The sequence below is a fragment of the Rhinolophus sinicus genome, chromosome 15 (assembly GCF_057876585.1).
Source record: "Rhinolophus sinicus isolate RSI-liver-muscle chromosome 15, RSI-T2T, whole genome shotgun sequence".
NCBI classification, from domain to species: domain Eukaryota; kingdom Metazoa; phylum Chordata; class Mammalia; order Chiroptera; family Rhinolophidae; genus Rhinolophus; species Rhinolophus sinicus.
In genome coordinates this window covers 8835037-8859328 of record NC_142515.1, presented here as the reverse complement: position 1 = coordinate 8859328, position 24292 = coordinate 8835037, and the positions used below count along the sequence as shown (strand labels likewise).

Here is a 24292-nt window from a genome sequence, read left to right as displayed (position 1 = left end):
TGAGATGAGAGGGCAGAGTAAAAAGTCAACAATGACTTTAGGCTCTGGAGTTGGGCATTCTTGCATGGCCGGGCAGGGCTGCATAGGTAGCTCAGCCCTTACATCAAGATCAGTATGTTGTGAATTATCAGACTCAACATTTCTCAAAAAAAAAACACAAAAAAAAAACCCAAGAAGAATGTTGTTTCCCAGGCAACAGCTTTTCTATTGCTGTTGTCCAGCTGGCTACCCACAAATTAATCATGAATGTAAACGAAAGTGTTTCTCAAGGTAAGCGACTGCTGTCCTGCTCTGCCTGTAGGGATAGCAGTGGAGAAATCAAGAATAGAATGAAGTCTTAGGAAAATCGATGGCACAACTCAATACTAAGAGCCCAAACTAGAGCAGAGTGGCTGTAATGCTGGTCAAAATGGATTGTGCCAAACCAACACTACGGGGACACACACCGTCTTCACAGGAGCTGCTGCTTCCTCGTAAGAGGCAATGTGTGCCTTCTGCGTTTGATGTCATCCTGACAGTGAGTGTGGAATGTTGACTGGATTCTCTTATTGAAGAATGCCTCCAAACACTGCTTGCAACAGTATTTTATGCTTTTGAAGTGTGCATTATTTTCATTGTCAAAACATGTCAATTTGTGTGCTTTAGGCTAACAGAAAACCAACTCAAAGTGGATTAAACTGGAAATCCATTGCTTCCATAAGAGGAAGTCCAAAGACAGCGTGGGCTTTGGGTTGGTTGATGTTATCAGGTTTGTGATATAATTGAAACCCAGGCTTTTACCGTGACTCTGCTCTGCTGTCCAGGGTTCAGTTGCATTCTCAAGCTGCTTTTCCTCCTGGTCATAGGTTGGCTTCTAGCAGCAACGAAGACTATGTATTTCCTTGTTCCCATGCAATAGGAGAAAGGGAGAGTTACGTTTGGAAGCCTGGCAGAGGGGCAAGGAAGAAGGTTCCCAGAAATTTTCAGCAAAATACTTCTTACATTTCATTAGCCAGAAGCATATTTCATGCCAGTTCCTCAACCAACCCGATAAAGAGGAAAGGACCTCACCTGGACCAATAGGCCCACGCCTATAGCCAAGGGTGGTAAAGCCAGCTTCTCCTAAGGTATAAGGATTACTTGGGAAGAGGTAGAAAGCTGAACCAAGTCTGAGCTCTATTAAACAAGACAAAGGGAAATACATGGCTAGGCAGGCACAGAGTTAGCTAAGTAGCACATAAGTAGCTAAAAGTTTGAATCACCTGCTTCCATTTCTAGGTTGCAGTTTCAACACGAAGACTCTTCCTAGTTCAATCCTTCAACTCCCACCTCTATATCTGCTATGGATGGAATGTGTGTGTGCCCCGCAAAGCTCATGTGTTGAAATCCTAACAGCCAATGAGATGGTATGAGAAGATGGGGCCTTTGGGAGATAATAGGTCATGAGGGTGGGGCCCTCATGTGGGATTAGTGCCCTTATAAGAGGAGACACGAGAGAGTGTGCCATCGCTCTGCTCTCAGCCATCTATAACCCAGGCTTCTGCTGGTTTGGAGAAATTGGAGCTGGGTATACATAGTATTGGTTTGAATGACATGAAAGTTATGATATTCAACCATTTCCTGACCTACAAAAATGGCAATTTCATATGATTCAAGCCAATAACTGGTGAGCCGTCCCCATGAGGGTACACTACTGCGTTTTGAGTTATGGGAGGAAATAGAGCTGTTAGGCAGGAGCTATTATTTATAAGTGTAAGCAGAGGAAGACGCCTGCCTGGGCACCAAAAGGAGCAGATCATGCTAGATAGTCAGCCTTTTTATTGTCTAGCATCCAAACATACTTTTTATGTTGGGAAGGCCAAGCTCATGGCCAAGCATAGCCAAGCACATGCTTTGGTCTGGGACTTTGAACCGGGAAAGAGTTGGACATTCAGAGAAATTTTTTCATGGTGGTTGTTGTGGACTAGAGTCCACTGGGGTGGAAGTGAGTTTTATCAGAGGAAGAGAGATGTCCAGAGGTGGCAGGGCCAGCAGCAGGGAGCGTCCAGCTGGGGAGCAGCGCAGTTCTGAGCAGATTTTTGGCATGGTGGGGTAAGCTTCACCTCCCTTTTGTTCCTGTTCAAACCTAGGTTTCCATTCTTCCCAGTCGGTGTAAGTTTCCAAACACTCAGAACAAATCCCTTTTCTGGGTTAGTTAACTAGAGTAGGTTTTGTTGTTGGCAGTTCAAAATGTTAGTAAGTACACTGTTTTTGGTCAGAGGTTTTACAGTGGTTTCTAGATAACAGTATTTATCAGTTCTTGACAGTCCAAGGATTCGTCTATAAAATAGCCCAGGTCAGCAGTGAGCAGTAAGGTGGAGGAGGCCAGGAGTATGTCTTTGATTTGTTCCTCCTTAGTTATTTGTCGTTTTAGATAGTTTTAAAAAACTCAATTGTGGTAGAAATTTGTAGTTTTCAGAAAAACCATCCATTTCCTTTAGACTTTCAGACTTGTGTAAGTATGCATGGTACTTTAATTATTATTTATTTATTTTTTTGTATTTCTATTGCTGTAACTCTATGTTTCTAATGTTATTTTCTTTCTTTCACTTTAAAAACTTTTTTTTTTGCCAGAGAGTCATCCATTTGTTGTTGTTTTCAAATGAAGAGTGCTTTGATTTATTAATTGCACCCTTGTTTTCTACTTTATTTCACTTTTGCCTTCGCTATGCTCCTTTATTCAGTGGGAGGAATATGTGTTTCTTTTCTAACATCCTAAACAACATGCTTAATTTGGTTATTTTTCTCTTTTCTTTTTTTGTATCAATAAAAGCACTTAAGTGATTTAATCTGGTTCAGTTTAACAAATATGTATTGAGGGACTACTACGTGACAGGCATAGAGCTAGGTTGAAGAGGGCACAAGATGAATAGGACATGACTGGTGTCCCCAAGCGGTCTGGAGAAGGAAATGGGAATATTTCAAGATACTGTAAAACAGTATGAATAGGATAGTTATTGTTAGTTGAAACTAATACTGATTTTTTCTCTTTTATACATTTTTATATTCACCAATATTTCAATGACATGTTTTAAAATTTACCCATATTTCATTCTTGAAGACATACTGTTTATATAATCAGAACGTAGAAAACATACTTTTTTAAGAAGAAAAAATATGACAACACAAAAGTAGTGGTATTTAGCCTTAAATCTGGAGTTTCTAGAAATATCTCCCAGAGAAGACACCAGATCTGAGTTTTAAGGGCGAGAAAGGGCCAGTCAAAGAAAGACGGAAGGATATTCCACACAGAGGAAGCAGCATAAACAAAGGCCCAGCTGTGGGAGGAAAGAGGTGTTATCCCGGCCCACTGAGCTCTAGGATGCCTGCTTCAGTGTCAGCCTGCTTCGTGGCTGTAGCTCCAAAATGAGGGATGGGCAGATGGACTCCTGCTGAGCCTGCAGCTCTAGCCTAACAGGTGCTCTGTGAACACATGTGACATTGAATGAGGATGGATGAGGTAGGGCAGTTGTTAGGCGACAGCACCATTGCCTAGGAAGACAGATTTGATCCAGGAGTCCTGTGCCCCTGGGAGTCCTGTGGTTTGGAAAGCATAAAGGAAATTTTTACTGCACCTGACATGTTCTGTTTGAGAAGAATAGGTACTGTTCAGGGACAGACAATTTCCCCACAGTTTAAATATTGATGATGTGCTATTATCACTTCCTTAAATCACGAAAGTTCATATTAAGGTACCTACTATCTCCTGTTGTAGATTAATGAGCCCTAATGCAAATTCTCCAATACCAATAAAACCCCGACGTGCACATATGACCATGTAAAGACTGTTCTTATGGGCTAAATAAAGCCGAGAAACAAAGGATTCCTCAATCATAGACACCATAAATGTCTTTGGTAATGGCTGCTCTATTGGCCCTCTCTGTTCTGGCTTTGAACTGTAACACATCTACTTCCAGAGCCCCAGAGAGTGTTCAGCTAGGAAAGGCAAGGCTCAAAATAAGAACATTTTAATATCAATGCCATTGAGTAGGATATCAAACTATGGTAGAAACTAACTAAATTCTATCTATCTATCTATCTATCTATCTATCTATCTATCTATCTATCTATGGTATTTGTTATTTTATATGTATGTAGCATATATAAATGATATATGTGATATACAGAGGGTGCCAAATATATATATATATATATATATATATATATATATATATATACACACACATTTATTTTAAGAAAGGAAAAGTATATTAAAACTGTAATACCTAATATATACCAATAACAAAAGATGAATACAAGTCACATTTGACTTCTGCAATTACAAGAGGTGCTCAAAGTGGTTGCCATCAGCGGCCAGACCCTTCTGATGACGGTGAACTACTGCTTGAGCAACGTTGACCAAAGTGTCCGCTTGTGTACATTTTTTGGCACCCTTGGTGTATATAATTAGAAATATGGATTTCCCTTCATTCTCCTGGTTCTCAATAAATAGCATTGTTATTCAGATCACCAAGTTTTATAGAAAACCCCTTTCTACAATTATACAAGGATCCTAGCAGTTTTTACCTTTAAAATATTTTAAGTGAAATGTAAGCCTGATTCCTACAGAGAATTAACTTTTATAACCACTGCATTCTGCCATGAGGAAGATTAATGGCTGTTTTCCTTCTCTACTTTCTATTGAAATCCTTCATGCAAATGAGACAGATGTGAGGAACTTGGCACATAACAAAGTCAGGTATGACTTTCCTAATTAATTTGGCTGTAAAGCCCCCGGCATTAACTTCGCCTTCAAAAGAGCAAATGGTGGTTGCCTGGGTCTGGGGGCAGTCTCCGGCCAGCAGGTCCAGCCTCACAGGTGTGGGGCTCAGTGACTTGCAATGGGCCAGGAAAGGGGAGGGGAGGCTGGGATTCCCTCCAGGGTCCATGTAGGTAGTGAGCATAGACTCTGGGAGACAGCTTTTGAATCTGTTCTCAGAAATATCCTTTAGTTTAGTAAACCTCAATTACCATGTCCTAAAGTGCAGCAACTAATCCATTGTAATGTAATAATTACGTGTAATATGGAGAGACATAACAAGAGATCAATAACAAGAGTAGCCAAATAATAAACCCAACTGATGATTATCCACAAGGAAGTGAGGAGTGGGCGGGAGGTGTTTAAGGAAACACCCGAGGAAACCTAAGTAGATGCCAAGTATAGGCTGGCAATCCAGTACTTCCTCCCATTGTGCCAGTCACCCCTTCTGCTGTTGGCTTTACCTTCCATATATTGGGACCCTTTCCTTTAAAATGTTTTGACTGCACAAAGTGTGCACACTTGGTCCCCATTTCACTCTCTATGATAATTTCATAACCTTTTCATAACTTTTCAGTCTTAAGTGAGAGGAGCCCTGTATCCTGGACAGAGCCCTGGCTTTAGAGTGAGAAAACCTGGTGGACGCTCACCTCTGTCACTGGCTGGAAGTGTGATCTTGGATAAGTCACTTAACATTTCTGAGGTCGAATTCCTTCATGTAGAACATGGGCTTGGCAATACCCACCACTGACTAAACAGGGTTGGTTTGTAATTCAAATGCTTTTGTTTAAATAATAAAGGATGGACCAATTTAAAATACGAGTTTTATAAGGAAAATAATCTAACAAATGCAGTAAATGTTTTGGCATATATTGATGCTGGCGTCGGTGGGAGGCTGAGCAACCAACGTCAGGAGAAGGTTTTGAATGACGACACAGCCTGAGAAGGAAGACTCATGGGGCCCAAGTCTGGAAGACATGAGGCAACATCATACTGAAAGGTACAGAAGCAGCAGCCCCTCTCCTTTAAAAGCTGACTCCTGCAGCCACTGGAGGTAAGCCCATGCTTACATGTGCTGAAATAAGCAGGATGTGATTTGCGGGGTGGCCATGCCTTCCCATGGCTCCTAGCAGAGTACAGGTTGGGGCTTACCTGGCTGGCAGTGCAAGCCTGTGTCTTTGGCTGTGTATGAGGACAACCTGACCTTTACACACACACACACACACACACACACACACACACACACACACACACACAGAAAAGGTGTTGGACAATTAAGTTTGCAAACTTTCCACCGTGTAAATGCATGGTGGAAAGCTTGTGAACTTAATTGTCCAACCTTTTCGTGTGTGTGTGTGTATGTGTGTGTGTGTATGTGTATGTGTGTGTGTGTGTGTGTGCGTTTGTGTGAGTGGTCATGTTCATTGCATAATCAAAACACATATTCAAGTATACAGATTGTTATATAGTTATTTTGCACTAACAAAATAGCAAATCTTGGGAATAAAATAATAAAATCACTTCTATTCAGATGATAAGTTTTTACTATCACATCAAACCAAGCAATTTCAGTCTCAACACATTTAGTTAATCTTTCATTCAGACTTGCTGTCTAGTAACAGCATATCCACACGGGCCACAAAAGTCCACTTATGTTTCATACTTTCTGTCAGAATCACAACAAAGGTGGATCAACAGCACTGTCTGTCTTTCTCACTGGAGAAACTTTGTTCCACAGTAGAGATGGAGAACACTACAGCCACTTCTTGGCTTGAGTAGGATTTGCTGGTTCTGAACTACTGTTACTATTAGCTCTAAGATGTCAGTAAAAATGCTGGTAATCTCTCTAAGCCAAGCCTTGTATATTTGGACAAATAACTTTCATGGTTATTCTTTTTAAAATTAAAGTATAGTTGACATACAATATTATATTAGCTTCAGGTGTACAACATAGTGATTCTACATTTATATTCCTTATGATGTGGCCACCACAATAATTCTAGTAACCATCTGTCATCATGCAATGTTATTACGATAATATTGACTATTTTCCCTATGCTGTACATTACAAACCTCCAGCTATTAAAAAATGTCAGCCTGATCTTTTAGAGTTGAGTTGTCCTCTCCAGAGCAAGATCAACATGGTCCATCTGGAAACTGCAATTTTCAAACCCTGCCTTATATGTTCATGGTTGTGGTCCCGTAAGCCTCTGTTTTAAAGCTGGCCACTGCAGTTTTGGTACCCTGGTGACTGACAGCAAACTCAACTCCACTTTTACTCAAATCCTTACTACTTCTTCTCTTGCAGGCCACACCTCAAAGAGGGAAGATCTTTCTTCAAATTCGGGGTGGTATAGCTTAGAGAGGCCAGTGCTGTCAATGAAAACAGGATGTCTAAATTTATACCTCAACTCTGTCAGTAAATAATAAGATGCTTAGAGATCTAAGTGCTGTGTTAGGCTCTTTTCATATATTGTCTAATGTAATGAATGCATTTAATCGTCCAAGGAAGTTACTCCCTTCCCTCTAAATAACAGAAGAAAAGGAGGCTTAATGAGTGAGGTCAAGTGATCTGCCCAAGGTCACAACAAATGCTCTTCTGTTACTGATGCTAACCTTCCATGACGCCCTCAAGCCAGAAGAAGAAAACCCAATTTGAGGATTAAAGAATGGAAAAGGTTTAAGGCACATGGAAAGTCCTTAGCTCACTGCCTACCGCATGGTTAAATCCTCAACAGATGCTATCTGACATTAATAGTAGAGGAGCATTAAAAACAAAACAAAACAAAACAAAAAAAACTTTAAAGGGTCACACGCAGCGCATGGGTTCCATGAATTTGTGCACATAGCATAGAAGCACTTGGTGCTAGAGGACATTTGGACAAGTGTGAAGGGCAGGAATGAAGCAGAACTACCAACAGTGTGCCTGAAGTTGTTCATCATCCTGCCATGTCAAGTGAAATAAATTAAAACAAAAACACAAATAGTAAAATGCAAAAATAAAACAAACAAAAACAATCCCTAAGTTTCCCCTTTGACTAATTTCGTTATTCCAGGGAGTGTACCCTGTCGTAATACAGTGTTTCAGCATCAGAATTGTGTCCCCTTCCCCTCCCACAGTCAGGCTGCCAACAGGCTACTGCTCTTTCTCAGTTTGGGAAATAAGACCTTGACTGCAATCCTTGACCTGATTTGCAATATTTGTTCAGCCTGTGGCTCAAAGTCCATGCTGTCACCTATAGAATGGGAGAGATTTTTTGCAAATCTAATAAGAGATTTGTGTCTAAAGTATTTAAAGAACTTTTATAACTCAGTAGTAAAATGACAACCCAATCTAAAAATGAGCAAAAGGTCTGAATAGTTCTCCAAAGAAGATACATACATGACCAATAAGCACATGAAAAGACTCTCAACATCATTAGCCATCAGAGAAAGGCAAACCAAAACCACAATGAGACCCACTTCACACCCCCTAGAATGGCTATAATCACAATGACAGAGAATAACAAGTGTTGACGATGTGGAGAAATTGGAAGCCTCATACACTGCTGATCGGAATGTACAATGGTGCAGCCTGTTGGAAAAACAGGCTGGTAGTTCCTCAGAAAGTTAAACATAGAGCTACTATATGAGCCAGCAATTCCACCCATGGGTGCGCACCCAAGGAAAATGAAAACACAAGTTCATGCAAAAATGTGCACAAGGATGTCCATAGCAGCATTATTTATAATAGCTGGAAAGTAGAAACAATGCAAATATTATCAACTGTGAATGGACAAGTAAAAGGTGGCATATCCACACAATGAAATATTACCCAGGAATAAAAAGGAATAAAGAACTGATATATACTACAACATGGACAAATCTCGAGAACATTATGCTAAGTGGAAGAAGACAGGTACCAAGGGCCACATGTATGATTCCATTTATATGAAGTTTCCAGAATAGGCAAATATATGGAGACAAACAGTAGATTAGCAAGTTGCCTAGGGATGAGGAGGGGGGCAGGAAGTCGGGGGGAAATGTGAGTGACTGTTAATGGGTACAGGGTTTCTTTTTGAAGTGATGAAATATTCTAAAATTGATTGTGGTGATGGTTGCAAAGCTCGGTGAATATACTAAAACCAACCAAATTGTGCATATTAAATGGATAGATTGTATGGTATATAAATTATATCTCAAGAAAGCTGTGGGTTTTCTTAAATCCCATGTTTTCCAGGCAGTTGGGCTTCATTGTAACTGGACTGTGGAGTAGATTCTGACATGGAGGGCAGTGTGGTGTTGTCAGTAGTTAAAAGTATGAGTTTTGTAATCAGACTCACGCTGGCTCTGCCTGATACTGGCTGTATAACTTCGGGCACCTCTATGAGCCTTTATTTTATCATCTATAGGATACTTGTTATAATACAGCCTTGTGACTTTGAGTAGATGAGATGAGATGATGCAAGTGAAGGTTGTATCATAGTACCTGGCACTTTCTGAGTGCTCAGCAGTAAGTTACTGACTTCATCGTCATCCTCTCCATCTCCATCCATGCTCAAACCTGTTTCCCAGTGTCCTTTCTGATGTGACCCTGGAAAGTTTATTTACAAAGTAAGAAATCTATTCAGAAATATGTCATTTCTGTCTTCGTCCCTTTCTTCTGCTTTCCCCCACCCAAGCAGAGTAGGAATCAGAAATATCACCATTATACTCTTTATCTCCACTAATTTTAAAAGAAAGAGGGGAAAAAGTTGTCCTTTTTTAGGGATGCAAATGATATAGCCGTGGAAGAATGCTCTGAGCCTACGTTACCAGGCTTTGGCGTTGATGCCATTGGGCATGGGGTGAAATGGTACTTTTTCAGACACAAAAGAGGAGCATACTTTCTTCACTATCAAAGAGACCAATTGTGCAGTGTGTTCAATATTCTGTCTTCCATACTAGCCAAGACAGGTGCTTCAGAGAAGGCTGTAAAATCCACTGACATACTTAATTCACATTTGTACCATTGGAGACTGCTGTCCCAGTCCCACCTAGTCATCCATCCTTGCCTTGAGTATTGAACATTCATGTCCTCAAGATAGCTTATAGATTTAAACTAATTAATCCCTCTTCCTCCAGGAGGGTTACCTTTTGCCTTTCTTCATCTGTGAGCTCATGTGCTGACTCCTCATTGTCACCTGGTGTCTGGTTGACCTTATACTTATGACCATTTAAAACACTTACTCCATCCACCATTTATTGAGGACCAGGAAAAATGTTAGGCATTGGGAAGAAAGGAAGGTTGGGATTTTCTTTGTCCTCTGAGAAGAGTTCTAAGTCTACTGGAGTTTATTCATTCTCCTGTATTACAGCTGCCTAAAAATGTGTTAGTCTCCCCTGCTAGACAGACATATCTTCAGATAACAATAGTGTAGGGTATAAATATTGAAATAGGACTGAACGGCACAGAAGAGTGATTTCTCAGAAGTCATTACACAACAATTCCATTTATATCTCATTGGCCAGAACCTAGTCTCATGGTCTGATCTAGTTGTAAGGGAGCTGGGGTATGTATTCATTTAAAAGAGTAACAATGTGCCCAGAAACAAATTGTGATTATGTTCCAATGAAAGAAGGGGAGAATGAATTTGGGGGACCAATTAGCAATCTTTGTCACAAGAGGCATCAAAGATTTTAATAAGGGAGTGATATATTTAGATCTGTGGTTATGGGCATGTCCAGTGGCCCCAAAAGCATCAGTAGGGGAGGATGTGATACCGGGAAGGGAAAGGGAGGGAAGGGAAGGGAAGAGAAAGGAAGGGAATGGAACGGAAGCAGCAATAGTGTGTAGTTGCCAGGGAACAACTAAGAGCCAAACGTTGGCTTTAACAACTAAGAGGATAATGCAGGTGGTCTTCGAGAAAGCTGGTTTATAAGGTGCGGACACAAAGACCTGTGATGATAAAATAGCCAATATTTTGTCCCTTTTGTTGATCAAGGAAATAAATGTACTGGGGGAGAAACAAACATCTGCAAAGATCGTTGTTGGAAGTGCTATGAAGGGTATAAAGGAAGGACGGAGTAGAGAGGAGGGAATGATTGAGTCTCACTGGAGGGAGAGCCTCAGAGGAGAAACTGCAGAATGAAAGCTACTGTAACTGGCAAACCGGTATGTGGCCTCCGGAGTAATGTTTTTCCAATTATTTCCAAAACCAGATATGGAGTGTTCTCCATATTTGGACATTTTTATCTTTGGGCCATTCATCTCATTCACTTTCTCCATTTCATCCAATTAACCCTGTTCATTCATTTATTTTATAAACTTAATGAGGTCAGAGACTTAGTGTCTTTATCGCTACCCGCCCCCCCCCCCCCGCGCCTGCAACAGTGCCTGGCATTGGTAGTTGTCCTAAATTAATTAATCAAAGGCAGAAAGGCTAATTGGGACTTTTAGCTCTTGCTTTTCACGATTTCCAGCAGGGCACAGAGGCCAACGCAATCTCAGTCTGAAGACAACAGAGATGATGTAGGTAGTAGCACCACTTCTAAGGCACAGCCCAGGCCAACAACAGAGCGGTAGAGCCGCAAGGGCGGCGGGACCCTGATGGAGGCGGAACCGGGAGTGGCGGAATCTGGTCCGCGGAATCCAGGAACGGTGGCACCTTGGATCCGGCGGAACCAAATGGCGGCGCCCACGGAGCCACCCGGAGTGTATTTAGAAAGGAAGTGCAGTGGCCGCCGCTTCCTGATTGCCAATCGGCTCGGAGGGCCGGGCGTTTCCGCTGTGATGTTACCTTACACGGTGAATTTCAAGGTGTCGGCTCGCACCCTCACCGGGGCACTCAGCGCCCACAACAAGGCGGCGGTGGACTGGTGAGGGCGCCGTGCTTCGAGGCCGTCAGGCTGGGCCAGGAGTTTGTGAGGGGAAGGGGCAAAAACGAGAGGTCTCACCCCTGGTTAGTTTGGCCTCGCCGAGACGGGGTGCCGCCCTCACACTAGAGAGATTCTCTTTTAAATGCTGGATTTACTTGTTGTTGCTATAAAAGTGGTAAATACCCGGTGTGAGAACTTGCCCTGTGCCAATATATTGGCCCGCTTTCTCCCACCTTTGCTTCTGTTGGCGCCTTTTCCCGCACCTTCCTCCACATCCCGTTTCCCTCTCCACCTCCGATCTCCAGTCTTCTCACCGTGAAATGCCCCCGACCACCCTCTCGTCCCCGTTCTGTCGTCTCTTCTCTCTCTTATCCCTGCCCCTTACCTGTATTCATTCACAGTGTGCTGCCACCCTGTGCTGTCCTTCCTTTCACTTTTATCTTTTCGGTGTGAAATAAGACTGCAGCTCTGAATATTAATAATTCGGCTAATACAAAGCAAACGCCTGTCGCTGTGGTCCTGGGAATGCTGGCCAGGGGACTGAGACCTGCCCAGTGTTTACTTGACCTAGTTGGCAGGACCAGGACTGATCACAGGTGTTATGCAGCGTGAATCCTCAGGGAATCCACGCACTGTGGAAGCTCAGGCTTCAAAGTTGAATAAGACAAGGAGGGTGCCCTCAACTAGATGACAGGAGTTACGTTATGTTTCCTCAAGGCTCTAGACGCGTACCCCTTAGAACTTTTTTATGCAAATGGAGAACGAATTTCAACAAGCATTTTTAAGTTTAGCTAAACCTGTCATGTAAACGGGATAATGTAACATACTGGCCTTTAGACTTACATAATGGTTTCACTAATGGTAATACATAGGAGTTAAATTGATTGACGTTTTCATATTACTGTTTTGTTAGGGGCTGGCAAGGTTTAATTGCTTATGGATGTCATTCGCTGGTGGTAGTGATTGATTCCAGTACAGCCCAGACTCTTCAAGTTTTAGAAAAACATAAAGCTGATGTGGTCAAGGTAAGTCAAATTCCACTTTGACCCTATAATATATTGTCTGTTCTAAAGTGGTGTGACTAAAATTTCCTTAAGTCGTATGCATAAATGTTGAATAGCTTTTAAATATGATAACCTAACTGGGGTGGCCTAGTATTTCCATGCATATGACTTATCTCAGTCCAGGATGAGCTATTAAATGGTAGTCCTCAGGTCAAAGCTGATGGAAAACACCACTTATTCATTCATTAGTTTTAGCACTTAGCACGTGCCAAGGAAAGGGAGGTGAAAGCCCTCAAGCAATTCATTGTCTAGTGAGGAAGAATGGAAAGAAAACGCGCAACTACAGTGTAATAAGGGCGACTTGCAGAATACGCTGTGGGAAGACAAAGGAGCTGCATATTACCTAGTTGTAGGGATCTGGGGAGCATCACAGAAGTCTTTTCATTTTAGGGGCTGGTAAACTGTAGTTGGCCCAGTGAAAAAGTGGGGAGGAGCCTTCCAGGAAAGAGGAAGAATATACACAAAAGAAGTAGTGTGCATAAGGGTGGCTAAAAGACGGGATATGCATTTAGGGGTGATGACAGAGGAGGCAGCCTGGGAAATTCACTGCCCTGAAAGTTTTACAGGTTATGGAAAAATTTTGGATTTTTAAGTAGGAGATTGATAGTATCATATTTGCATTTTAGAAAAATTCAGTCTGACAGCAGTGGAGGATCTGTTGGAGATAGGCAAAGCAAGGCAGTGAGATCATTTAGGAGACTTGCAGTAATTCTGGCAGGAAACTGTAAGGGCCTAAAATAAAGCTGAGGCATGAAGGGGTGTTATTTAGGAGCTGCCTACGAGGTAAACTTGATAGCCTTTGTAGTAATCAATTTTAAGTGAAAGTCAGAATAGAATGACCCCAAAGTTTCTGTTTGAGTAACTGAATGACAGTATTACTGCGATGAGCTGAGTTTGTGGGCAGTCAGTGATTTTATGTTTTCAACATGCAACGTCCCGCCCTCCTGGAGCAATTGAATTACAGTGATCTGAAGTTTTAGGAACAAGTGGAAATAGAGACTTGGAGTCTTTTTTCTTTTTCTTTTTGATAACAGCTTTGAGATATTCATACCATAAAATTCACCCATTTTAAGCTTAGAATTCCATGGTTTTTAGTATAGTCACAGAGTTGTGCAGCCTTCACCACAATCTCATAACTCCAAAAAGAAACCCTGTACTCATTAGCAGTCACTGCCCCCCACTTCCCCCATTCCTGTTATCCCTAGCAACCACTAATCTCTGTCCTGTAGATTTGTCTTTTCTGGATATTTCACATGAATGAAATCATACAATATGTGGTCTTTTGTGTCTGACTCTCACCTAGCATAATATTTTCAAGGTTCATCCATGTTGTACCGTGTGTCAGTACTTTGTTAATTTTTATTCCTGAATAATAATCCACTTGTGTGGATAAACCACATTTATTTATTGATGGGCATTCGGGAATTTCCCACTTTTTAGGTATTGTGAATAATGCTATTACGAACATTTATGTACAATTTTTTTTGTGTGAGTCTGTGTTTTCATTTCTCTTGGGAATCTGCCTAGTAATAGAATTACTGACTCATGTAGTAGGTCTATGTTTAACTTTTTGAGGAACTGCCAGACTGTTTTCAAAGAGGCTGCGCGTATCGGCTGTGTATGAAGATTCCAATTTTCCAATCCTCACCAACATTTATTATTATCTTTTTGATTGTCACTATCCTGGTGGCTATGGAGTGGTTCTCATTGTGGTTTTGGTTTGCATTTTTCTGATGGCTAATGATGTTGAGCATCTTTTCATGTGCTTATTGGCCATTCATATATCTTCTCTGAGAAATGTCTTTTCAGTCCTTTGCCCATTTTAAAATTGCATTGTGTTTTTATTACTGAGTTGTGAGAGTTCTTTATATATTCTAGATACAAATTCCTCATCAGATAATATGGTTGGCACATATCTTCTCTCATTTTGTGAGTTGTCTTTCACTTTTTTGATAGTGTCCTATGAAACACAAGGTTTTAATTTTGATGTAGTCCAGTTTATCTGTGTTTTCTTTTGTTGCTGTATTTAAGAAATACAGCATTGTTGCTTTTCCCAAAGTCAAGAAGATTTACACCTTTGTTTTTTTCTAAGAATTTTACGGTTTTAGCTATTACATTTAGGTTCTTGATCCATTTTGAGGTAGTTTTTATATATAATGTGAACTGGGAAGAAGTAAAATTGATTTTTGTGTATCGACCTGTATCCTGTGATCTTGCTGAACTCATTAGATCTTGTAGTTTTGGGGGATTTTTTTTACATATACAACCATGTGACCTGCAGATGACAGTTTAGTTTTTTCATCGGTCACCTGTATGTCTTCTGTCTCTTTTTTTTTTGTAATATTGCGTTGTCTAGGAACTCTACTACAGTGAATAAGAGTGATGACAGGATATTTTTGTCTTGTTCCTGAGCCGAGGAGCGAAGCACTGTCTTGTACTATTAATTAAGTCTGATGTTAGGTGTAGGTATAAGGTTTTTTTGAGAAGAATCTCTCTCTCTTTTTCTCTTTCCCCTGCTCCCTTCTGTCTTTTTGGAATTTCTAGAGTTTTCATTTGTGTAGATCCAAGTCTGATATTGTTATATATTCCCTTTGCCTGAAAAAGTTCCCTTGAGTTCTTGAGGTATATATCTAATATTGGTTGATTCTCTCAGCTTTTATTTGCCTGAGAGTGTGTTTCACCAGTTTTTTTCCTTGTAGTACTTTAAAGATGACTACTCTACTGTCTTCCGGTTTGCATAATTTCTGATGAGAGATTTTCATCTTTGTTTCTCTGTGTGCGGTGTATCTAGTCATTTGGCTGCCTTCAAGATTTTCTCTATATCTTTGGTTGTCAGCAGTTTGATTATGATGTTTTTACGTGATTTTTAAATATATATATATATATATATATATACATACATATATATATATATATATATATATATATATATATATATATATACACACACACATACTGCTTGGGGTTTACATAAATGGAATTCAAGCACAACATGTACATACATACACGTGTATATTTGTTTGTATATATGTATGTATACACACAGCAAATTCTTATTCATGGTAGTTTTATCCTGTAAAGTTGCTGCAAACACTGATTAGCAAATACTGAAACATTGATTGCTCCTAGGGGAAATTCAGGGTTAGGTTCCTGTGAGGCTTTAGTCACAATATTTTTGTCTACTGATCAGTATATAACTTGTCTTGTATGTGTTTACATTAAAAAACATTTTATTTAACATGTATTGGTGAGTCATTAAAGTTGAATTCATAGCCAATTGCACTACAACTCATGCCTGAAGAAAGCTTATCTCACATGTTTTTTCTATAAGGCGCGTCAATCACAACTTCTTACACTTAGGAACACCAGACAGCACTTCCACACTGTGCCCAGGGACCATTTAAATAGTGAAATCAACAAAAAGCACAAAAATACAAAGAATGTGCTAAACAGACCATAGAAAAGATACTTGTTTGCATTATTAGAGCTGAGACATGAACACCTTGTTGGGCCTTAGCTGGGAATGCACACGTGTGTTGGGTGACTCAAATTTTTGGCCATTCTGCACATGTCCATGAATGACTGCAAAAGCACTGCAAATACTGATTTTGCAATAAAAATCACAAATAGATTTTAGGGAGGCAAATTCACAAATATAGAATCTGCAAATAATGAAATAATGAGGATCTACTTGCATATGTACACACATTACATAAAATAAATACATATTCAAGCATATACACATACACATATACACACATTTCATTTTTAAAACTATTGCCTGAGGAAAAGATGTATTATAGTAGAACCTTAAGGCATATGGACATTGAACCTTACAAAACTTTTTGTTTCCATCTTTTTTATGAATACTATAGGAATTGGTTAGCTTACTTCCCTACCTCAGCATTATGTATAGTGTGTTTACGTATATATATATACATATATATACACACACACACAGACACACACACACATTCTCCTGCATACATATGTTTACATGTGTATATATTTGAAGATTCTGTGGTGTTTCAGTTCATTTATTAAGCACATATTTGTTGAGCACTAGCTTTGGGCACTGCGTTAAGCTTGGGGATTACAGTATGGCCTGCATGATCCTGCCCTGTGGAGCTTACCGGCTGTGGGTTGGTGATAGATCAAAACAAAGTAAACAAAATAATTACAATTGTTGTGTGGTAAATGCTTTAAAGAAAACAAGCAGGACACTGAGCTAGAGGAGAGGGGACATTGTGGCCAGGGAAGTGGCTGGGGAAGACCTTGGGGCAGGGTGAGCGCTCTGTGTTTTATTTCTGACCTTTATCAGTATTTGATGCTCAGGATTAGTGTGATTTGCACTGGAATTCATAGTTTTTATTTTTAAAATTCTCTTCTTGTGATGTTGTTAGAGGTATGAAGCATCCTCTTTTTTTTTTTTTTTTTTTAAGAGAAAAAGGCTTACCATTTTTTCCAATTTTATGAAAGAGGGACAGCCAGAGTTTTTTGTTTGCTTTTATTTTTTTCCTGTTTTCCTATCTGCAAGATTTTTGTAGGTCTAAGTTGTCTCATTTTAATTAGGAGAACAGAATACAGGAAAACATTCGCTTTGGCAATTTAGGATTTTAAATGTTCTGTTATAATTAGATTTTATGATTGTAACATTCGATCATTAGTATGATGAAATGGTGTACCAATGATCATTACCATTTCATGATAATGGTGTTTTGGAGTTTTTACTGAATTTCCCAGAGTATTAAGGCTATCCATCATTTTCGATATTTTAAAGGCAGGAACGTAGTGGTATTTTCAAAAATATTTTTTTTTTTCAAAAATATTTTAACTGCAACTTTTAAAAAATACCATAAATAATAAAAAAATGTCTGACTTTCAAGATGGAAACTGGTTTCCTGTTTATTCTTTTTAAATATTTTTGTACTGTAAGTGTGGAATGTAGTGTGGGTTCGGGTTGATGTTTTATGCAAGTTATGTTTAGTCATCCAGTGCAGGTATTTACTCGATTTGATCTCTTCTTGATACCAGGTTAAATGGGCCAGAGAAAATTATCACCATAACATTGGCTCACCATATGCCTTGCGCCTAGCTTCTGCCGATGTCAATGGAAAGATCATCGTTTGGGACGTAGCAGCAGGAGTAGCTCAGTGTGAGATCCAAGAACACACCAAACCTATTCAGGGTGAGGAAAGTGTGCGCTGCTAAGTGTTTATATTAATACACTTCGTCTTAGAGTGGATTGTTACCCATTTATTTTCATCACTTCCTAGTTAACTCTTGATTGTGCTTAGTCTGTTCTACTGATCTGAATCTAGGTTTTGTTTTGTTTTGTTTTTTATCCTTATCAGTACATTTCTGGGCATATTTCCTCCAATCCCAGCTGATTTGAGCTTTGGTAAAATGCATTAATTTCAACATCAGCCTCAGTCAAGCATGATGAGAGAAAGTAAGCTGCTATAAACAGTTTTGTAATCTTAAGCTATAGTATAACTAAACTTAGCCGAGCTGCTGTTTTATATTAGCCCTCAGTGCTTACTTTCTATTAATGATTTTGTTCTTTTATATAGGTGATTTGTTTGCTTGTTTATGTTATTGTTTATGTTTGTTTATGTTATTGACTTAAAACCAAAACAGTATTCTTTAGGCTCAAGGCTTTGACAGAGTGGCTGTTTTGACTGAGAGAATTTTTAAAATAACTGTTTAAAAAATATTTATTGAGTACTTGCTATGTACTAGGTACTAAACTAAATCTTTATCCTGTTTATTGTTGTGAAAAGACATGAAACTCTGCCAAGTCCCATTAAGTAATTCCACAAAAGCATTAGGAGAGTCTCACGTTAGTGATCATGGCTAGGACAGTCTTTGACATAAAGTTTAAAGTAATGATTGCTGCTAATTGCCGTGTATTTTCTTTGCAGTCATATTTCAGATTACTTGAAAATTTTGACCTTGAGATTCTAAAGTACAGACATTTTTATATAAAATTAGCTTCTTCTCTGCAATCTTGACACGTGTACCCATATATGCAACCTTGAGGGGGGGCGAAGGTGAAGTTAAGATTTTAAGGATTATGTAAAAAAACAAAACAAAACAAAAAACTAAATACCAAGGACACATCAGCCAAGTGTTTTGAAGTGGATGATTTCCAAATTTTGCCTCTATCTGGTCTTTACAGATGTTCAGTGGTTATGGAGTCAAGATGCTTCCCGAGATTTACTGCTGGCCATCCACCCACCAAATTACATTGTGCTCTGGAATGCAGACACCGGCACCAAACTGTGGAAGAAGAGCTATGCAGATAACATCCTTTCTTTTTCCTTTGACCCTTTTGATCCCTCACATTTAACTTGTGAGTAATAGTTTCTTGTGGAAAATGAGTTTGAGGTAATTAGATATAGTTAATGCTATATACATAAGATACATACACACATCCTACATCTATAATGTTAAAACAACTGAGCAAAGTGGAGAAACACATCTCTAAGCCCCTAATACAATCCTAGTACAGATACTAAATCGTAACTCATAGCATTTGCAAGTATTTTGATAGTTAGAAATTTAAATCAGCAAGCTAGACCATCACTATGTGGAATTTGTGAACAGCATCAGATTAGTCGGGGAGAAAATGGTGTGCTATTCTAATTCATACTTAATTAAATTTGTTTTTCTGTAACATTTAAAGAACCAAAGTTAATGGTTGCATTTAGTCTATGGCCAAATTCACTTTTCCTTTTTAAAGAATTGTTCTCTAATTCATGACATGCATTTTGAGTGTCATAAGCAGATGTATGTAAGGAACAGATGAAGCCCAAGGGAATTTTTTTTTTTTTTGCAGAGGTTGTTTTTTTGCCAATGTGCTTTTGATGTTTTCCTGAACTACTGAGCTAAAAACTAATTTGTTTTTAGACATGTTTTTGTGACTACATTATTAAGAAAATATTTTGTATTCAATTATCCAACCAATGTTTCTTGAGTAGTTACTGTATGTCAGGCATGTTCTGGAACCTAGAATATATCAGTGAACCGAGACAAGGATTCTTGCCTTCATTGAGTGTGTATTCTAGTGAGAGGGAGTCAGATCCTAAAATCTGAACATAGTTATAAGTGGTATAAAGAAGTAAAATCAGATAAAGGGAATGGAGGAGGCTGGGGGAATGGGAGTGGGCAGGTTGTGGTGGGCAGTCAGCCACTCCACTTTTACTCTAGTTATAAAGAGAAGAAGAACACTCTGTACATCCTAGGGGTTAATCTGATGCTCAAGAAAAAAAAGGAAATATATTTAGACTGGGTGGCTCATGGTGATCAGCAAAAATTTGTATCATCCAATCAGATGTTTGAATTTAGCTAAGTGCGATAGGAAGAGCCTCTTCTGTATGGGTTTTCTTTTTTTCTCCTGTGAATTTTATATTTGGAAAAGTATTTGGATTTTGAAGTTATAGGATATAATGAGGAAAGGTTTCTAATGAAAGTCCATGCACTGAATTATTTGGAAGAACAAACATTTGTTCTTTCTGCCAGTAACCTTCTGGTATCCTTTTAATATAAAACATTAATTTAAAATGCTGAGCTTGGAGGCCTCTGAAGAATTGTAATGGACCACCTGTTTCACTTCAACTTGGAGAACATTCCTATTATGTTATGACTGCATAACACTGCCAGTTCTGTATTATTAAAATTATCATTACCTTGCTCTCAAAATTGTGTTAGAAAAAAACTATGCTAAACTTGATTAAACTTTAATCAGGCTTTTGCTTCTCTCCGTGTAGTACTCACCAGTGAGGGTATTGTGTTCATCTCAGACTTCTCTCCGTCCAAGCCTCCCTCAGGCCCTGGGAAAAAAGTTTACATATCCAGCCCACACTCCAGCCCAGCTCATAACAAGCTGGCTGCAGCCACAGGGGCTAAGAAGGCTCTTAATAAAGTGAAAATCTTAATCACTCAGGAGAAACCTAGGTAAGTTACAAGTGTAAAGCTAACAACAGCATTCATCTATGTATCATCTATTGAAAAAAAATCATTTTAGAAGATGTGCTAAGATTGATTTTCTTCTTCATCTCACACTTTCTCATTTCCACTTTTCAATTTCATAAGAGGAAAAATATTCTTTTTGTCTCGTCCCCTAAAAGGAGATTCAGCATTTAATGTGGCTCCTTTGTTTCCACTAATTGGGCTAAACTCCCCCCACTGATTTTTCACAGATTGAAATTTTTTGCTTCCAATTTTTACTTTTGAAAATGTGAGATGAACATTCTAATGTTGTGGCTATTGAATACATTAAAAATTGAGGGACAAAAATCTGGATTTTCATTTTCAGTACATTTTCCTGACTTAAATGCTGTGCAGTCTCTTTAGTCATAAAATATGGGTGTTTTTCTTACGTATGTAAAGATGTTTCTCATCCTGGTTAAGGGCCAGGATTCTAGGGGAAACTGTAGCTATGTGACTCAAAAAATTATTTAATCTTGCTCAAATTTCACTCTCCCAATCTCTAAAATAGTGTTTTAAAGAATTCCGTATGGTTGCTGTAAGAATTAATAGATACAATAACTGAAGTGCTTAACATAGTGGCTGATACTTGGTAAGCATTCATTAGGTGAATGCTGCTAGCTATTGTTCATAGTAGAAAGCAACTGAATAAAATTTTATTTTAAGTAACTAATTTTATGCCTTAGAAATAGATTTGTCTTTTTCCTAGAGCGATGGTTGTTCTTATAGTTTATTGCTTTGGCAGTTTTTTGACATTCATTTTAAAAGAGCCTTTATTTTTAATATGCTAAGATTATTCTATCTAAACTTTGTGGGTAATTACCTGCAAATATGTGGTAAAATATACAAATGGCTGTGCATTCTGAATTTATTTATATGTAAATATTATTTTTACATATTAAACCATAAGCCGGTTAAGTTCACTAATTTATCCTGCACTCTATGCTGAAATAATTTTAAGATTGCTTCTTAAATATCTTAAGAGAACTTTCTATTCATTTTTCATTGATTCTGTCTCATAAATAAATAATTATTTTGTAGTCTGAATAGTTTTATAAGTTATGATTTATATGTTACATTTTTCTCAAATGAATCATACTCTCATCTTGAGTTTGGGGGAAATGAATTATTAATTCCTTCAAATAGAACTGCTCTGGGTACTTTCACATCCATTATTACATATAATATTACTGCAATCCTGGGTAGCAGTACTGTTCTCATTTTATAAATGAGGAAATTGAGTCCCACAGTGTTTTAAATATGTTACTCAATTTATCCAACCAGGAAATGACAGCCAGGATTTTAATGCAGTCCAAATCCTTCTTTCTAGTCCTCTAACTTTATTTTAAATTTCAAAACCTTTTAATAAAATCATTATGTTAAAAAAGTACATAATTGTATCTCTGTTTCTATTGGAATATAGTTAATATAAAAAGGTAATTAATTATATGCAATAATCACAAATTACTGAAATGATTTTTGAAACTCTTGAACAGTCTTTTACAGTCCTCATATAGTTTTACATATTTTATTTACAAAGAAGAAAATGCTGTGATGAGTGAATAAAATACCCTACTTTGTTTCCAAAAAGATTTGAGACAGCTTAAAAGTAAATGAAGGCAGAATAGAGGAAGTGACTTGCCCAAGGCCATTCCCTTCTGATCAGTGGCCCTAATTACCCTAAAAGGTTTTGTTTTAATCCTGAGTTTTGTTTACAGTAATCTGTTTAGTATTTTCATTGCAAAAGGAAAATAAAGCTACTATGTTATGAATGTCAGTATAGCATTCTCACCATGTTATATCACAGACTCAATCTTACACTTTACTTTCAATTTTTCAAAAAATTTACAAACATTTCTGTCCAGTCTATACATTATTGTCATAATTTGGATTTTGGAACGTAGTAGAAGTCTAAGTTTTAGATACCAGCTCCTGTTGGTCATTTCAAAAAAAAATGTACATTCTCATTGACAATTATTATGTGAAAGTACAACATTCAATTCCTTGTTAGCTTTTTCTAATATGAATGAAGTCTTTGACTCATTTCTTGATGCCTAAAGTAAATGTTTACTTCTTTCAGTGCTGAATTCATAACTCTCAATGATTGCCTTCAGTTGGCGTATCTGCCTTCCAAAAGGAATCACATGTTGTTACTCTATCCTCGAGAGATATTAATCCTTGACCTTGAGGTGAATCAAACAGTGGGTGTGGTTGCAATAGAACGAACAGGAGTTCCATTTCTTCAGGTATCTACAATTTATAAATTACATCCCCAAAAGTTGATTATGAATGTCATATAGAGAAAAACTATAATCTTGCAAAAGTCCTTCATTTGACTTTCTCTTTTTTAGTGATTTAAAGATTAACATTGTTATTTTACATTCCTTATTTTTCTACACTTTTGATTGGTTTGATTACCCTAGAAATTCAGACTGATCTGAAGATATTTACTGAACTATTTAAATTACATGGATAAAGACACATTTTTTTTTTTATGATTATAAATGTATTTTTTATTTACTGTTTAAAGCTTTGGATTATGTGGTATGTTTTTGTTTTTCTATTGTTTTTTTGCCCATATTCTCTAAATACAAGTTTGAGTTTCACAGTATATACTCTTTAATTTCTTGTGTTTTAAAAAGTAAATAAATTATTTATCTAAAGGTAATACCCTGCTTTCAACGTGATGGTTTATTTTGCCTACATGAAAATGGCTGTATAACTTTGCGTGTTAGAAGATCTTATAACAGTATTTTCAGCACTTCAAATGAGGAACTGGGTGAGTTTATATCTCACAATAATGTTAATAATGTTTTCTTCATAATTGTTTTATAAAGCTTCATGTGGTAAATACCAGCCAAATGATAGAGTTAATGATAATCTTGGCCTTGAGAAAGTAGAATATGGTTATAGTGGGGGCTTAAAAAGCAAAAGCCAAAGAAAAATCTCATGGTGTTATACTAGTACACCTCCTATGTACAACCAAGAAAGTAGTATTTTGTAATTCCTTGATTATTTCCACCAGCCAAGTTGATGTTATCTTTTGTGAATTTTTCTTTAGCACAAGTCTAATTTGTATGTACATTTATTATTATACCCCCTTGACTTTCCTCTGCTTTAGGAATTTCCACTGTAAAGTGACATAGACTAATAAGTCTCCAGGTTACTCAGTTGTCGGTTTCATTCAGTCTTATCTTGGAGAATAAAAATAATGTTTTGTGAAATGAAGTACTGTGTAAAGGTGAAAGTGATTTTTTACATTTTGTAAAGTTCAATTATTTTCAGGCTTATATATATAGACTACTGTAAACTATGGTCTATAATGCACTGTTCATTATTTAATCATATCACTGTTGATTATTTTTCAAAGCATTTTCTTTATTTTAAAAATATTGAAAAACAAGCTATCTTGATTATTATTGTTTTGGGTTTTAAACTTGGTGTAGATAGTCATTAAGGTAATTATCTTTATATTCTGAAGAAATTAGTAGTAATTATAAAGAAGGAAGCCATTCTTGACAAACGTTGCATTAGTAAAGGAATGATATCCTTTTTAGTTGAGGTTTTATTTAAATTAAAACAAATATTAGTAATATCATTACAGTTGCTTTCTGATATTTAT

The 24292-nt window shown here is 37.9% G+C and overlaps 1 protein-coding gene across 1 annotated transcript in view; it reads left to right on the top strand.

The window, feature by feature from the left end:
• Positions 1–11457: 11457 nt before the first annotated feature.
• The window catches only part of WDR11 (WD repeat domain 11), a 50872-nt gene continuing 38037 nt past the window's right edge, over positions 11458–24292 (top strand). The window contains exons 1-7 of the mRNA XM_074338967.2: positions 11458–11614; positions 12528–12639; positions 17713–17866; positions 18860–19033; positions 20451–20637; positions 22751–22916; positions 23335–23449. Coding sequence (XP_074195068.1) covers positions 11529–11614; positions 12528–12639; positions 17713–17866; positions 18860–19033; positions 20451–20637; positions 22751–22916; positions 23335–23449 — 994 coding nt within the window. The 5' untranslated portion in view covers positions 11458–11528. The remainder of the gene's footprint in view (positions 11615–12527; positions 12640–17712; positions 17867–18859; positions 19034–20450; positions 20638–22750; positions 22917–23334; positions 23450–24292) is intronic.